Source organism: Acomys russatus, chromosome 3 (assembly GCF_903995435.1).
Source record: "Acomys russatus chromosome 3, mAcoRus1.1, whole genome shotgun sequence".
Classification (NCBI taxonomy): domain Eukaryota; kingdom Metazoa; phylum Chordata; class Mammalia; order Rodentia; family Muridae; genus Acomys; species Acomys russatus.
The window spans coordinates 39,195,965-39,214,301 of record NC_067139.1 but is presented as its reverse complement, the minus strand read 5'-3'; the positions used below and the strand labels follow the sequence as shown (position 1 = coordinate 39,214,301).

The 18,337-nt window shown below is 45.1% G+C and overlaps 1 protein-coding gene across 2 annotated transcripts in view; it reads left to right on the top strand.

Annotated features, from left to right (window-relative positions):
• Positions 1 to 18,337, top strand: part of Trpc7 (transient receptor potential cation channel subfamily C member 7) — a 129,570-nt gene that overhangs the window by 73,222 nt on the left and 38,011 nt on the right. For both annotated transcript variants that reach the window (XM_051172049.1, XM_051172042.1), the window contains 2 exons: positions 12 to 228; positions 13,564 to 13,797. In XM_051172049.1, the coding sequence (XP_051028006.1) occupies positions 12 to 228; positions 13,564 to 13,797 (451 nt within the window). The remainder of the gene's footprint in view (positions 1 to 11; positions 229 to 13,563; positions 13,798 to 18,337) is intronic.

Sequence of the window (18,337 nt, the reverse complement as noted above, 5' to 3'; positions counted from 1 at the left end):
TTTGTCTCCAGCTAGGACGAACCCTGAGGAGCCCTTTCATGAAGTTTGTAGCCCACGCAGTGTCTTTTACCATCTTTCTCGGGCTGTTGGTTGTAAATGCATCTGACCGATTTGAGGGTGTGAAGACTCTGCCCAATGAGACCTTCACAGACTACCCGAAGCAGATCTTCAGAGTAAAGACCACGCAGTTCTCCTGGACAGAGATGCTCATCATGAAGTGGGTCTTAGGTAAGGCGCTGCTCTGTCCTTCCTCCTTCCTCTGACTAAGAGGACATCACTAAACACTGACTTCCAGACTCCTCTTCTGTTTCTGGGCATGCTCTTGGCTGGTGCAATGACCAACACAAAAGTCAAGGTGGCAGACAAGAGGCAACATAAACCCCAATTTTGAAAGGATATTTGGGGGAGAGGGAAAAATCCGCAAGGTACTCTCCCATACAGGTGTACTGAATAGGATTATAAAGTGGTTTTGCCCAGGAAACCGTTGCTCATTTAGCTCCCTACAAGCCTGTTCTAAGGAGGATAAATTTTTGTAGGTTAAAGGACACTTGTGTTAGTCTGAAAAGGTAGAATTTGTGTAGTAAATATTACCTAAAATTTGGGGAGTGTCTTATGACCAAAAGCAACTTGGGGAGAGAAGGGCTTATCTGGCTTACATATCCGGGGCTACAGTCTACTGAGGAAAATCAGCACAGGAACTCGTGGCAGGAACCTGGAGGCAGGAGCCTGGAGGCAGGAGCCTGGAGGCAGGAGCCTGGAGGCAGGAGCCTGGAGGCAGGAACTGAAGCAAAGGCCTTAGAGAAATGCTGCTCACTAGTTTGGTCCTCCTGTTTCACTTAGCCTGCTTTGTTTATATAAGGCAGGACCACCTGCTCAGAAGTGCCACTGCCAACGTGTGCTGGGACCTCCCACATTAATCATTAATCAATGAGATGTCCCATAGACTCACCCACAGTCCAGTCCAATGAAGATACTTCCTATGTTGAGGTTGTCTCTTCCCAGATGACTCTAGCTTATGTCAAGTTGACCCCACCACAACCAAAAAATCCTAAACGCAGGGAGTAATGTGTTATTTGTTTAAATCAATGTCCTAAAGGGTGGTGAATTCCTATCTGTGATATTTTGTGCTGCCAAGGTTTGCCACAATTGCCCAGGAAATGGCTCACAATGTCCTCCATTGATTATCTCAGAAGAAAAATACAAACAAAACTAAAAATGGCTAAACTGAATGTAGAGAATGCTATTGATTTCTTTTTCTAACACTAAAAACCGCAAATCGATCAATAGCGGAAAAACTGCAAACTAGCCAAAGCTATCACCAGTAATAAAATAAGCAAAACATTAATAAACTGTAAACTTTATACTGCAAATATGTGGATTTATGGGAATGCTTTTAGTGAAATAGAAATTGTAAAAGAACTGAAATAAGTTTATACATTAACAAGAGTTGATCAATTAATTAAATTAGTTTAATGGTATTCACCTAGATTTTGCTGTCTTGACAAATTTTCAGTATTTGTATAATTGTTATTATATTTACAAATATTAAGACACAAAAGTACTCAAGATCAAAGTGTTTGTGCCATCAAACAGCAAAGTCACCAACAGGTATTGTATAAAGATTATGCAACACACGACATGTGCTGACGTGCAGCCCAAGGAAGCTGCGAGATAGGAACCACCAGAGAACATCATGGGTGCCCAATCTGAGAACAGCTAGGAAAATGGACTCTGCACATGACACTGGCAAGTGGAGATGATGGCCTGGGGCAGTCAGGACAGAAGGCCATGCGTCTCAGGGACATGGGATCAACTGGCAAGCCTGTGGCCAAAGAATTGTTTCGCCCAAGTCAATGACACTGAAGTTGGAAGAATCTCTGAAGCCTGGTATGGGTCAGGTCTATGGCCGTTCACAGTTTGGAGTCTATCCCTCAGACATTCCCCTGGCTTAACAAAACCAAACACTCTAACACTAGGCACTTTTAAAGATTCACATACCGAGTTTATGAGTAAAAGTTTAAACTCCTTAGAGTGCAAATCTTTCACCCACCTACTTTCCCACCTGTACCCCAGACTAGAGTGAGTACAAGATCCCTTCCTTAAAGAGATACCATGAGCTAAGCCTCCTAAGCCCGCCTTCCTCCTGGGGCCTCTTAGGGCTCACCCTGGGTGTCACAGCATTGGTGCAATAGGAGAGATGCATCTCCAGCTGGCAGTCTCTCACTTACACAACTTGATTCCCATCAGAGCAGAATTGAGTTCTCGAGACTTGAACATCTGAAGTGCTGGAGAAGACAAGAGCCACTCACAGTGGCTTCTTTCTTGCCTTGTTTAATACAGGGGAAGACTTCACTTTCTTACTAAAGGGGGAAATTGCAGCATGTGTATTAGAATTTATTTTTTAAAAAATACGAAGCTCAAAAAAGGAGCAGAATGAGCCCCATGTGTCTGTCTCTCATCTTCCATAGTTGAAGACTCATGGCCAATCTGGTCCCCTTCTCCTCTTCCTTCACCCTGTGTTAATTTGAAGAAAGGTCATGGATCATAAAAATTTCATCTGTTAAAATAAAAGTCTGTATTGTTACTAGGTGTAGTGGTGCAATCCTTAACCCCAGCACTTGGGAGGCAGAGGCAAGCTGATCTCTGTGAGTTGCAAGCCAGCCAAGGTTATGTAGGGAATTGCAAGACAGTCAAGTCTTGTTTTCTTTGTTTTGATCCTGAGCCCTCTCCGCTTCATATTGCAGCTTTGTTTGCCATGCCTGTGAATTTTAATCCCAGTACATTTTCTCATTTCAGATATACTTTTCAATTCATGAAATTTATATTCTTTTCATATTTCTCAATTCTTTTTATATCTTCGTATCTCTCTCATTTCCTTCCTCAGTGTGCTTGCATTTCCCTGTAAATCCTTGACTATATTGCATGTATTTATGGTACTTTTTAAATCCTGTCATTTTTGTGTGATTTCCACTGGCTATTCTCTCTCCTATAAATTTGACATTATCAATATTGATCGATGGGTACTTCACATACTGTGTTGCTGAAAAACTGTCTGAGTCAGTTTATTTTGCTATAACAGAAAAGCTAAGTCTGGGTAACCCGTAAAGCAAAGAGGATTATTTGGGCTCTTGGTTGTACAGGGGAATGCCGAAGATAGAGCAGCTGCATCTGACAAGGACCTCACAGTGGAACGTGGGGAACAGAGCTAAGTGTGTGGTTTTATGATCCTCGACCGTGCTTCAAAATAACACAGGGTGAAGGAAGAGGACACGGAAGCCAGATTGGCCATGGCTCCCTAAAGTGGGAGGACAAAGCCAAGTGTGTGAAAAAAGATACAAGAGGCAACTTCACTTCATGAGAAACCCCTGCACTGTTCCTCCACAGGAGCAAGAAGGCACGAACCTGAGGAAAATGCTAATCTACACCCATGACCCAAATGCCCCTGATGGGCCCAACTCCCGACACCAGCACACTGAGCCATCCTCGAACCACAGAGTGGCCTTCCTTCTTAAGAATGGCCTTGTGTGCCTGGGGTCGCAGCTTTTGCATCTCAGACTAAGTCGCTTTTCAAGTTTTCTTACAGTGCATCTCAAGAACTTTACCATAAGAACTGTTTGCTTACAAGGACTCTTTATTTCTGTGCTGTACAACTTCCCTGGTGTGGGAGTGGGGTAGGCCCAGGCGCCAACAATGGCGTTCAGTTCTGGGTGGTCACAGCTCAAATGTCTCCCCACCCAGGTGAGTTCTCTGGCTGTTGTGTGTGGAATTCCACTCCATGTGTCCGTGGCTTGGAACTCAGCTGTGGATCCTACTCAACCATCCAGAGTCTTGGTTCCTTTTACATGTCTGCGCTTCTGGGTTTGCTTTCAGGCAGGTACAGCCCCCTTCCCTCTGGTGCTCTGCTCCATGACATCTAATCACCCCTCCCTCCTCAGCCAGTGACTCTGCTCCAAACTCCCTCTTGAGCGCTGAAGATGGGGGATGGGCTTCCAGAAAGGATGCTGGCCTTCTAACTGGCATTTCCTTCTCTTTACTCATGGGCCATGCTCCTGTGTGACCTCTTTCTAACGTCTACAAACGGTTCTTCATTTTAGTTAACTTCTGAGAACAGAAATCAAGACACAATCTCTAAAACAGAACCAGAAACCTTTATCAAAGCTAAAGAGGCCAGGCATGGGAGCGCATATGTGTAACATTTGCAACTCGGGAGGCAGAAGCAGGAGAATGACCAATGTGCAGCCATTTTGGGCTACAGAGGAAGAGCCTGTCTGAGGGAGAAAGAGGAAAGGGGAGAGGGAGAGAGACGGAAGTCGAGAGACAGACTGAGAGAGACTCGGAATAAAAAAAATAATAATTCCTTTATATCTTTCTACATCTAATCAGTAATCAACCTCCTGTAAGAGGAAGGCAAGTAGATCGGCCTCTCCCTTCACATCATCAGATTCCACCAGAGCAGCTGCAGCTCCAGAGCGTCGTGCCCCCATCTGTGGCAGTCTGAAAGCACTTTAGGCAGAAGGGGCCATGTGGCCTAAAGCCTAGAACTGACAGCAAAGTGGACATGTTCCAAACAAGTATTTCTGAGATCTTCACATTCAGAGAGAAGAGAGACGATGGTGACGAGTAGAGAGCCTTTGCGGGTTTTAACAAAAGCGGCATTCCGTGGCTTCAGCTTTTCCAGGAGTGCTGAGGTAGGAATGGGCGACTGTGGGACAAACAGCAGGAGCAGCGTGCCAGGTACAAAGCCCCTACAGTAAGTTAGGCATCAAACTGTTAGTGAGAGCAGGCACCACAGGGTTATGCTTTGAAGGTATAATCAATATTTACTACTGAATTCTATGTGAGATGTGAGAAAAAGAGACCTGTCAGGGACAGCTTCTAATGTCACCACTTACAAAATGGTATTTAAAAAAAAAAAGTCATTCACTAGGATAGGAAAGACAGGGGGTGGGGGGTAGCAGTTGGGGGGGGTCCTTATGGAGGGGAAAAGAGAGGTAAGTGAAGACTCCAGTTTGAGACATATATTATAGATTTTTCCCCCAAAGGGCAAAGATTTATACCATCTGCAGAGAACCAGAGTATATTAGACACTTAAGAGAAAATGTCAAGTAGTTAACATCTATGTGCATCTGAACTTTGCAGGAGAGGCACTGGGGGAGGAGCTAGAAACAAGTTTGAGCCTGTCAGTCTATTTAAGCAAATTATCAGATCACTCTGATTTTGAAGGTGGACAGATAGACTAAGGATCAAGCCATCAGCACAGCAGTGTTAACCTCTATGAAGATGAGCCTGTCCAGCGAAGGGAAAGGGGAACCCAGAGAGTGGCGAGAGCCAGGAGGCAGACGGGTCACAAAATGCTCAGTCCTGAGCTTTGGCCACCTAGAAACAAAGCTCCTAAGGAGATGACAAGGACTGGAATCTGGTGGTCATGCCCAGGGCCTGGCCTTTCCAGGGGCGTGGGCATTCCACTTGTTGTAACAGGAGGAGAGATCAAGTTAAGGGTGTGAAGAAATAACGTGGCTGATACCGTGATGGAAGTATGCTGATGGCTTTCGCTGGATTGTCTAAGCCATCACTTTTCTCAATAGACACACGGAAATGTTAAGCATTTTATCAGGTACTAGGCACTTTGCCAGGTATTAGGGAAACCACCATAAATATGACTAGTGTAATCCAGCCCTAACACCTGCTGGAGCTCTCTAATTATTGCACAAGCAATGACTTTGAAAGAGCGGAGCACTGTCTACAGAAGGTTCTTGGCACTGTCTGTCATGCCTCGACACCCAGCCTCTGAGCCGCTCACACACGGAAGAGCAGAAGCAGCCCTGGGATTCCTGTTCCCTGTCACAGCTAAGAAAGCCTTTAACCAGCAGCCATCACAGGCACACAGATCTCCTGTCCAGTGACATACCAGATGCACGACTGGACAAGCTGGTTATAAAAAACGACACAAGCCACCACCACCACTGCCCTCGCCAAGTGCGCAGCTCTAGAGGTGAAAGGAACCTTGGGTCTTGAACAAGCCCAGCCTACTCTTTTCAGGGAGGAGGGAGGGTCTTACCACTGAGAGGGGAAGGGTCTTGTTCAGATTTCCTGCTTCTGCCCATCCCCCTCCCATGCCTCAGCACGGGAGTGATAGTAATCCATTAAGCTTGTAATCACATCTTATCCCTGTGCTTCAAAACGCTCATGGCTATCCAGCTCCCTCATGTTGACAGCTAGTCCCGTTACAACAGCCTGCGCTCCAAACCCTCTCTCTAGTTTCTCTGCCACCATCTTCCACCTCACTCACCATGTCAGCGCCACTGCCCTCCATGACTGTTTCCGCCTCTGAGAACTTTCCCAGGCTATTCTTCCTGCAAGGATCTACTTGAATCTTGCCCCTATGAGTCAGTTTCTGTCGGTCTTTGTGCTAGAAGGGTCCTGGTAACCGAGCCCAAGGCCTCACATACACTAGGCAAGCAGTCTACCATGGACTTAGACCTGCAGACTCTCACAGGTCTTCTGCAGACAAGGCCTTTACATGCCAACCTACTCAGAAACCTGAGTCCTCTTCTTCCTCATAGCCCCTCATAGCATCGACCAAGCCATATTCCTGACTCGCTGTTTCTGCAGCCACAGGAATGTGTAGCTGACTCCTCCTCTCCACAGAGCCATCTGACGTCTTCCAATGGTCACACGGCACAGCAGTGCTCTAACTTACTTCTTGTGCTTCGCAAAGTGTTCCTCTTCTGCAACATGCTCTGTGGGACAGTCAAGATCAGAAAGGAAGGCATTCTTCTGTCACTCGGAATGCTTGGCCAAGCTGTCAGCAAAATAGAAGAATGATCCTGTGGGGCGAGTCAAAGCCACAGGGCCTAAGAAGACAGCATGAGAGAGAGAGAGAGAGAGAGAGAGAGAGAGAGAGAGAGAGAGAGAGGAGGGAGGGAGGGAGGGAGGGAGGGAGGGAGGGGGAGAGAGAGAGAGAGAGAGAGAGAGAGAGAGAGAGAGAGAGAGAGAGAGAGAGAGAGAGAGAGAATAGCATCCAAGAGAATACAACACGGTAAGCACCCGAGAAGAAGGGGTAAGCTTGCTAGTAAGCCATGCAATCCTGGAGCTGCCGAGTGAAGGCCTCTGGAGAGTGCTCTGCAGACCAGGCTGGAGGATGGCCAACAGATGTTGCCTGGCTTCACATTAGAGCAGCAACTTCACACAGCTGAGGAGCTTGGAGGATTTTTCTACTGTAGAGCATATCTACAGAGATGCCTTCAGAGAACTGTGGGTCCCAGAGAGCCATGAAGACCAGAAGACTCTCTTAATATGTGGCTCCCCCATCTAGGAACTTTTTGTAGAAGACTTTCTCTCCCTGGTCTCAGAAAAACCTGGCTTTGTTTTCATTACAATTATTATTCATTCTTTCATGGCCGGGCAGACATGTGCACATGTGACAGCTTGCAGGAGTCACTTCTCTCCTTCTTCCATGTAGGTCCTGGGGACGAAAGAGGTTTTCAGGCTTGTCACTTACCTGCTGAGTCGTCTCTCCAACCCTGGGACTATTTTCTCCTACACTTGCAAGCAGCGCTGAACACCCCATTGATGAGATGAGATGCAAACGCCAAGGCAGCAGCAAAACACATGTAAATACCGAAAAGAGGAGCAAATTGGAACTGCGTGTCGGGAAACCACCCTGGTGTCCCTTTCACCTTTGTGTTGTCACCTGGCTGGCTTCGGTTCTCAGGCCCCTCTCTGAGGACACAGCTGTGTCTCAGCTCTAGACTCACACCGCTGCAGTTAGTTAAGAGGAAAGCATACAGTCCTGTTTCCATGATTTCTTCCTGGCTCTTTACAAATTCCCTCTTCTTATGGAGCACTTATGGGACACTTCTTATGTGTATTTGGCCAGGATGTCAGACATATTAACCCAGATGACTTACCAAAGGCTCTTCTAGCAAGTCTAGCATGTTACTGCCCTGCTCTTCATGTTTTGAGACTGCCTATGGGCATGGCGTAAACCTCAGTCTTCTCAGCAAGGCCTGGAGTCCATTAGCCTAAGAAGAACTCTCCCTTGAGCTTGGGTACCTTACAGTTCCCTAGAGCACAGTTCCCAATCTGGGGGTCTCCACCCTTTGGTAAACCTCTCTCTCCAAAAATTATTTACATATGATTGATGACAGTAGCAAAATTAAGTTATGAAGTAGCAGCAGAAATCATCTTATGGTTGGGGGTCACCATAATATGAGGAACTGTGTTAAAGGGTGGAGGCATTGGGAATTTTGAGAACCACTGCCCTAGACTGACCTGTTCTCCCATGTCTCCATAGCTACTACCTGGAACACACCCCCCCCCCCAACCACCAATTTCCCCTTCCTTAACTGAGCATGCACACTTCCATAAACTCACCCTTTCCTGGGTCTACAAATACACAGCATGAGGCACTCTGCTTGGTCCCCCGTGACTATGTTGACTTCTCTCTATCACTGTGTCTCCATAAGCAGGCCCATGATAGCAGCTGTACTGCCAAGTGGCAAACGGATATCTATAACCAAGGGCTATCATTATCTGGATTGTCTTAAGCCCAGTTTGGTGGCTGGACCTCAACATCTGGTCAATGGATGGTTTCTGACTAAACACCCTAAGCCTGTGCCTAACACAGGGCATGGTGGATGACACAGGGCACGGCAGAGAGCCCAGACTGCTTGTGTGCCTTTAGACCACTGACTTGCCAACTGTGTAGAATTTCCTTTTAAAGGTGGGGATGATTCTAGAAGTTGTCAATTAGCATATTATGAAGAGTCAGGTGATATATGTAAATGCTGGGCACCTAGAAGGAAAACAATTGCTGGCTGCTGTGACCAGAATAGAGGGGATAAAATACACAGATGAATTCCTAAGAAATTAGTAATATCATCTCCCTGCCTGACAAGCAAATAGATCCTGAGAGCAAGTGAGCGCTAACACTGAGAAGGAGTTTACATATTAGGGGTGCATAAAGAGAGTCTGGGTGTATTTCCCTTCTGTGCTGACCCAAGTGTGAGAAATTAACTTGCAGAGACAGGTAAATGTGGGACCCTGGGGTAGAGTAGAAAGGGCCTCTGACTAAGAAATGCACATATTCCTATCTCAGAACGCTTTGAAAGGGAAGTCCTTCTGAGTACCTGGGAGGCCTGAAAGGGAGCCACTGCCTTTCTGCCTGCCGGGCTTTCTCTCTCCACAGACTGCAAACACTCCCCAGAAGTTGCGGACATCAAGACACTGATCCCCTCTGAGGCCTCCTTCTCTGCCAAGCACATTTCTTAATTACTGGTGACCTTGTTCTCTGAGTTTCAAGCATTCATGAGGAATGGGAACTTTGCCTAGAGGAACTTCAGGTAGCAAGCATACTTTACCCCTTGGACCCCTGAGCTCCAAACATCTCTCTGACTGACATGCTGGGGCAAAAGGCCTGGGGCGCAACTACAACATAATGCCATACCCTACCCAAGCATCTTGGAAGCAGGAGGCCCAATTTCCCTCACTGAAGTACTTAATTTCACACATTTCGGTTTTCATTAGGCATTCCTGCTACTCAAACCCTCATCCCATGTTACTTTTACTTATGGCCTTGGAATAATCTAAATTAACCTAGGTGATTAATATTAAATCTAGGAAGACTGACAAGGACATCTGACTATGGAGTAATTTTGGTGCCTAATGAAAAAAACTTGCATTTCAGATTCATAGAACTTTTAGTGTTTGAAGTTCCTCCAAAACACACTCAAAATCAAGGGACTTACCCCATGTACTACTGCCAGTGAATGGCCAGGCTAGAACCTGGGCCCAGAGCTTGCAGATTAAAACTGATGATCCCAAAGCAATAGCTTGCCATTCTCTGAAGTCTAGCTAGAAGCAAGTCCACCATGACACTGGTAATTTTAATCTGGGGGAAGAGAAAGTAAATTTTAAAATCCATATTTTTCACAACCTGTAAAGGGTTTTCTAATGAAACATCTAAATAGGCAGATAAAAGTATATTTCAGTGTTAAGAAACATATGGTGCACAGCATTACTGCATGGAGTTTGGTAGGGTACACATAAGATGTGGCTTTGTTAGGAGAAAAAAAAGCAGAGCTGTGAAAAGCCTTGGAAACAGACCTGGAGAGGATGGGGACATTTCTCACTTCGGGACCTCCAGTTCAACCGTCAGCAAACAAAGAAAGGATCCTATGCTGACAAGGATGTGCCATTGCTGATGGGGGTGCAAACTTGTATAATCACTTTGGAAATCAATCTGGCACTTTCTCAGAGTATTGGGAATAGTTCTACCTCAAGACCCAGCTGTACCACTCCTGGGAATACATCTTAAAGATGCTTCACCACACAACAAGGACATTTACTCTACTATGTTCATTGCAGCTTTATTCATAATAGCCAGAATCTGGAAAACCTAGATGTCCCTCAACCGAAGAATGGATAAAGAAACTGTGGTACATTTACACAATGGAATACCACTCAGCTATTAAAAACAAGGAAATCATGAAATTTGAAGGCAAATGGACAGAACTAAAAATGATCATCCTGAGTGAGGTAACTCAGACCCAGAACGACACACATGGTATATACTCACTTATAAGCAGATATTAGCCAAATAATACAGAATAACCATACTACAATACACAGCTCTAAAGAAACTAAATAACAAGGAGGACTCTAAGGAGGATGCCTAATTCTCATTCAGAAGGACAAAAAGAATAGACACTGGAAGCAGTTGAAGAGAAGGAACAGGAAGAAAGCCTACCATGGAGGTCCTCTGAAATACTCCGCCCAGCAGGGGATCTAAGCAGATGCTGAGACACACAGCCCATGGAGTCTTATGAGAGATTTGGGGAACAGAGGGACCTGGAGGGGTCAGGAGCTCTACAAGGGGACCAATGGAGCCAACAAATCCAGGTGGAGGAAGGGAAGTGCTGCAGAGACTAATGCACCAACCAAGGACCATGAGGGGTGTGGATCCAGACCCTCTGCAGATGTGGTAGAAAGGCAGCACAGTCTGCTTATTATGAGTCTCATAATATGGGGAGTAGGGACTACTTCTCATGTGGACTCTGGCGCCCACACATATCACTTTCCCATGGTGGGGCAGCCTTGCCAGGTGAGACTTGATAGGCTGAGGTCAGATGTTAGGGGAGGAGGGCTCCCCCTTTCTGAGGACTAGGGGAGGGAGGGAAAGGGTATAAGGGAGGGAGGGAAGGATCAGGCAGCAACATCCAGAAGAGATGAGGGAGGGAGCTACAGTTGGGATGTAAAGTGAAGAAATTAAAAAAAAAAAAGAATTAAACACACACAACAGCAAAAACAAACAAACAAACAAAAACAAAGACAGGACCCTTCTTCAGACAGCTGCTCTCGGACTACTTTTTCCCTTGGAAAAATATTTCAATTCTTTTTATTTGAAGAGCCTTTCCCACCACCAAGTGCTGGTCAAAACAGTCCCTGGGCAAGGTCTCTGAAGACAGAAGGCAAGCAGCCCCTCACTCTCCAGTGCTCTGAGGTGGGACTGAGACCAAGGCAGCCACACTCTGGAGGACAGAGCCACCACCAATGCCACTGCCAGCATCATCTCTGACTCCGGGCTTTTCCAGCAGCTGTATCCCCCAGAGAGTCCTGTGTTTGTAACATGGGCAGCTGTCAGTGGGCTTGGTGTTCAGTCAGGGGAAAAGCAAGAGAGAAGTCTGCCTGTGACCAGGGCCAGAACCAGGCAGCCACTGTGTGGACTGCTCTGCTGGGTACAAGGAGATAGTAAAGGACCACGGGAGCTCTAAAAGTCACCCTTTGGTGTGTGGTTTTACCTTGAGGTTTATTACGCACACACTGTAGGGGTCAAGGAGAGAAGTGGATGAACATCATGTGACCTGTCTACTCGAAGAGCTGACATTTGGAAGGGTGGTATGAAACTGAAAGCCCATCAGAGGAGGATCTGCACACACGTGGTGATGCCGTGCATTTGTCAGCCAGAGGAGTCAGGAATATAACAAGGAGTCATGGGCGATGGGAGCCAGTGAGGGTTGGAGGGATGGGTGTGCCAGCTTGGGGTAAGTGACATTTCTGGCATTAGCAGAATAGTCACTAGCTGCAGTTTCTCTGCATGGTGGGAATTTCACTTTAAAACTCTTAAAAGTAGGAATGGTAAATAGTGTGGACATTTCCAAGGTGGCCACAGTACTAGATAGTAATGGGTCTAGCCTTTATACCAAAGGATTAGCCTAGGCCAGTGGTTCTCAACCTGTGGGTCCTGATCCCTTTGGGGGCTCAAAGGACCCTTACACAGGGTCACCTCAGACCATAGGAAAACACAGATATAGATTCATACAGTAGAAAATTACAGTTAGCAACGACAATAATTTTATGGCTGGGGGTCACCACAATGCAAGGAACTGTAGACTCAATTTTCTTAACCAAAATATTTTATTAACAACTTATTAACCAAGTCTACGTCAATTATAACCCAATTAACCAAAGCAGTAGGAAATGAGGATTAATTGACGCAACAACAAAACCTTAAGGATATCAGTCCTAAGGAACGATTCTCTGGTCAGGAGCCATAGGATTTCTTCCACTGGAACCGGGGGTAACCAGACCCCAGAGCCTCAGCAGGAGCGGAGCTCTGAAGCCTTCCCTTGAGCCCTCGAGCGTTTTTCTCTAGGAGCATCTTGAAGGGCAGCGATGAATAGCCAAATCTATCCCAAGTCTCCAATCCGCTCCGATACCAGTTCTGGGCTCATTTATAGATCTATCTCCTCCCAGAGTCTGTTCACAGGATCTTTTTCATCTGGTAGCAATTAAGCTCCTGCACGAGGTGGCTGCTCTTCTAGTGAATTAACATCACCTGCTCTCTCACTAGACTGTTCCGATCCCACACTTGGGATCCTAAAGAACAGGTTTCTCTCCTTCAAGGAGCTGTATTAAAGGGCAGCATTTTAGGAAGGTTGGGAACCACTGGCCTAGGCCATCTCACAAGGCTGTCTTGGAAGAGGAGTGGAGGGACCTGTAACGTGTGTTCAAATACCTCTACCTGTACATTGCTCACTGTGTAATAGTGGGGGTATCTTTAAAAGCCGATTGGTAATTTAAAGGAAAAGCTGAGGAGATCCAATAACTGAGTTTAGTTTACCAAACAACCACGGAAACAGGAGTCTCTGTACCTTGGGGAAACCTAATTCTGCATCCCAGGTGGGACCTTCAGAATTTCCCCAACCTTAGTTCCTTTCATTGCTAATCTATGACTCCTCCGCATTAAAGCATATGCGTTCTGCACCCTTAGCGCCCATATACCGCCTCAACAGTCCGTCCGTGGGTGGGAACCCGCTCTCCACTTTCAGAGATGGTTCCTGTATTTCATAAGGTCAGGGACAAAGACCTGTCTCCTCCGAGTCGCAGGAACTCATGAGTATGTTTTTGAAGGTGTTCCTATCTGTCTGTCTCTAATTATCCCCACAGAGCTGACTTTTGTTTGTTTGCTTGCTTGTTTGTTTGTTTGTTTGTTTGTTTCTACCTAGTTCCCTTGCTGTCTGCCAGGGAAACTCAAAAGATTGTCCTGGCCTTCTCCTACAGGAATGATCTGGTCCGAATGCAAGGAAATCTGGGAGGAGGGGCCGCGGGAGTACGTGCTGCACCTGTGGAACCTACTGGATTTCGGCATGCTGTCCATCTTCGTGGCCTCCTTCACTGCGAGGTTCATGGCCTTCCTCAAGGCCAGCGAGGCCCAGCTGTACGTGGACCAGTACGTGCAGGATGTAACGCTGCACAACGTCTCACTTCCGCCGGAAGTGGCATACTTCACCTACGGTGAGTTACAGGGGCCGCTTAGCCTGATCCCAGGACTTGTCATTTGGAACCTGCCAGGGCAGAGCCCACAGGTGCCCCCCAAATCTGTCTGTGCCTACGGCGCTTACAGAATGTGGAGTTAATTCGTGGTTTAGAAATGGTCTTTAGTGTTTGGAAGCATGGCTTTGTTTGGGACAGGTTCTTGGAGCATTTTCGTTGAATTTTTGGATCTGTTTTTGAAGAATTCTTTTTTTTTTTCCCCCAACATGGGGAATGAATATACTGAAAATTTTCTTTACATACTAGATCCCCTGTTCTGCACAAAGGTAAGGAAGGTCTGTCTTAGTTCAACATTCTTTCTCACGGTGAGATAGGTTCTTACAAGAGACATCAACATATTGAGCATACAGATTTGAAACGGGTTTCAGAGAAGCTGGTAACACAGTTTAAGGATGCTGCCTCTAAGAAGTCTGAGGGCTTCTACAGAGACCTCTACTCAGGTGATGCTGGGATCCTTGACTGCCCTGCAGAAAATAATGTCAGAATGAGTCATTACAAATGAGAGTTGGGAGCCCCGTGGTGGTGGTGCACACTTTTAATCCCAGCACTCAGGAGGCAGAAGCAGGTGGATTGCTGTGAGTTCGAGGCCAGCCTGGTCTACAAAGTAAGTCCAGGACAGCCAAGGCTACACAGAGAAACCCTGTCTCTAAAAAAAAAAAAAAAAAAAAAAATGAGAGTTGGGGTTCATTAAGAAGAGATTTTTGTAAGCAACTCTAATTAAGCTCATTGGATCACCCACCCACGCCCAAAAGACATGAAAGTGGAAGAGGGTCTAGCGTGGAAGGCTGAGGGATCAGTATGAGTAACAGGAAAACAAGAGAGGGCAGTGGGTGAACATGATCAAAGTACATAATATACATGTGTAAAATATTAAGATGAGGCCGTTATTATGTATAATTAATATGCTAATAATTCAGTTTTAAAGAAGAAATTATTATATAGTTTTGAGTATGGGCATTACGGGAGAGAGATATTTAGGAAAAAAAAATATCAGGCACCCAAATGCCGGTGTAAGGGTCTCAAAAGAGCTGCTTTTCTTTACAGTAGCTGTGCGTGTTTGTGTACATGCACACATGATGCACACACACAATTTTGGTGGCTTCAGAAGTTGTATTTGGAAGGGTTGCTAATGAGCATAAACAAGGTCATAGGCTGGTTCCTGGGGCTGTGTGGGAAGGGATCTCGGCTGCTAAGGTAAAACTATAGGCTCCAAGAGTCACATAATGGAATTAAATTGTGGTTTCCTTTTTTTTTTTTTTTTTTTACTATAACTTTAGCATCTTATTTGTGAGATTCCCAGAAATTTCCAGGTCTATACTTCGGAAAGCAGTAAGGCAGAACTCAAAGGCAGAACCCATGCATCATTGCTATTTTAGCATTCATTGTTTAGAAATATATTTGTTTAGGAAGAATGCAGACAGCCTCCACAGCTAATGTTTTAAATATTTTATTAATTCTTTGAGAATTTTAGCAATATATTTTGATCACATTCACCCCAAGCCTCCCTCTAACTCTTTCTTCCCCAAAAATTCCCCCAGAGTTTGTGTCCTTTGCTTTAAAAAAAAAAAAAATCCCATCTATTCCAGTTGTGCTACCCATAAATTCCTGGGCAAGGAGGTGGGGAGACCATCCACTGGGGTATGGTCAACCAATGGGGGCCACATCCATAAGGAAAACAGACTCTCCCTCCTAGAAGCCATGAACTGTCCATAGCCCCTGAGCTAGTGGGGGGATGGGGGGGCTCATGAACCCTTCCCCTTCCATGCTACAGTGTTGACTGACTTGAACTTGTGCAGATTTTATGCAGGTGGCTACAGCCATACTTAATGGGGTTTGGTTTTGGTTTGGTTGAAAAAAAATTTCTATATACAGTACATTCTGATCATCCCTAGCCTCCTCCCACCAGTCCAATTCCATGTGCCCCCTCTCTCAAGAAAACAAATAAGCAAATAAATAGACCAACCAAGCCAGAATAAAACAAACAGAAAGAAAAGACCCAAGAAACACACACACACACAAATTCTTAAAAACATATAATCAGAAACTATATTTAAACAGAAGACTTGTGATGTTTAAAAAAAAAAAAAAACAGAGCATTATAAGGACAAAACATCTCCAAAAATAACATTGTTTTGACCGTCTAAGGCTGGGCACGAGGCCTGCCCTTTAGTGTGGTTTGTATACCCAGTGAGACTCCACTGGGGGAAAAATGATTTTTCCTTGTCAATTGGAGATAGCTTCTGTGTTGGGTATGGGGGGGGGGCTTTTATCTAGGTCCCCTTCTCGGTGCTGGGACTCCATCTGGCTTGGACCTGTGCAGGCTCTGTTCATGCTGCCACAGCCTCTACCCAAGCTTAAAAGATAACTTCTACATATAAGACCGTACATTCCATATTTTTCTTTTTGGACCTAGGTTACCTCACTCAGAATGATTTTTTTTGTATCTCCATCCCATTTGTTTTCAGATTTCATTATTTTGTTCTTTCAACAGCCGAGTCATCCTCCATTGTGTAAATGTGCCATGTTTTCGTTATCCATTAATCTGTTGAGGAACATTTATGTTATTTCCAGTTTCTGGCTATTATAAGTAGAGCAGCAATGGTCATGTCTGAGCAAGCGTCTCTGTGGCAAGATGAAGCATCCTTTGGGTATATGTCCAAGAGTGGTACAGCTGGATCTTGAGGTAGATCAATCCCCAGATTACTGAAGAAACACCACACTGGTTTCCGTAGTGGTTGTGGTAGTCTGCACTCCCACCAGCAGTGCCTGAGAGTTCCCCTTACCCCGCATCCCTGTCAGCGTGAGCTGCCATTCCTTCTATTGATCTTGGCCACTCTGACAAATGTAAGATGAAATCTCAAAGAAGCTCTGATTTGCATGTCCCTGGTGACTAAGGATGTCAAGCATTTCTTTAAGCGTTCCCAACCATTTGTGTTTCATCTTTTTGATAACTCTCCACATAGTTGGGTACGCCATTTTTAATTGGGTTATTTGTTTTCTCTGTGTCTGCTTGTTTTTAGTTCTTTATATATTTTATATTTTAGATAGCAACCCTCTATCAGATGCATAATTGGTAAACATCTTTTCCCATTCTGCAGTCTACTGCTTTGACCAAATGTCATTTACCAGACAGAAGCTTCTCAGCTTCATGAGGTCACATTTAGTAATTGCTGATCTCAGTGACTGTACTAACAGTGTTCTGTTCGGAGGGTTTTTCCTGTGCCAATGAGTTCAAGACTATTCCCCACTTTCTCTTCCATCAGATTCCATCAGATTCTAGGTATGTGGCCTTATGTTGGCACACCTAATGCTTTAATTGTGCTGGGATTCTTGACTCAGATTTTAACTAGACCCCACAATAAGGGGTTCTTTTCCCTTCCTTTGTCCTCTTAAAGTCTTCTGTCTTTCTATCTACCTCATTAGGACTCTTACAATATTACCAGAAATACAATACTGTTTTGTATACGAGAAAATCCTGGCCTTTGGTTAATTGGAAATAATAGCCTGTTTGCTTTATTTTGTGTGTATGGATGTTTTGTGTACATATATGTCTGTGCACATAAATACCTGCTGCCAGCAGAAGCCAGGAGAGGGCACTGGACCCCTTGAACTGTAGTCACAGAAGGTTGTGAGTGATCACATGAATGCTGGGAATTGAACCTGGGTCCTCCGGAAGAGAAGTGCTCTTTAAAATTAGGAAGTCCTAGAGTCAGAAAGACCTAGTTTTGTAATTACTTTGCTGCTTTGTTTTTTAACTTTTGTGTCTCCACTTTCTCATGTGTAAAATGAGCATTAAAAACTCTTACATCAAAAGGTTTGTTTTGGGATAAATAAAATAATGCAGAGTGAAGATATTTACATTATCCATGAAAATAGTAAAAGTTCACTAGGTGGTAACAGTTATTATCAATACTACCTCTTTGGCCATTTAAAAAAAATTGTCAAACACTGTATTCCAGGTTGTAAAAGAGACTGATGGCAGGGTAAGGAGTAGTGTGGAGTTCGTGTTAGTGGTATGGTGGTGCTGCTTGTCGTGGTGACAGTGCTGGTGCTGGTCCTGGTGGTGACAGTGCTGGTGTTGGTCCTGGTGGTGTGGTGGTGGTGCTGGTGTGGTGGTGGTAAAAGGTAGCTGGTGCTTAGTAAGTATGAATTAGTAGAACACATTTAAAGGATGCAGATGTCAAATGTCACTCCTGATAGATAAAAGCAAATGGCCCTTCAAGCCACAGACTATCCGTGATCAGGTAGAACCATGATCTTTAACAAACTCTCCACATAATGCAAATGTGGTAAAAGATGAGCAGACTTCTGTTACCGTCATTGCTTCCTGGCCTCTATTCCTAGCATTTGTTGGTGTTTACAAATTTGGATTTTTCTTGAACGGTGTATGTTTTGTCATCTTTGCTGCCTAAGTTCCTCAAGGAAAGATGGGCATATTCCTCTTAATGTTTTGAAACAGGCTGCAGGGTTGTCCCATGTTGACTCCTATTCCTTTGTGAGC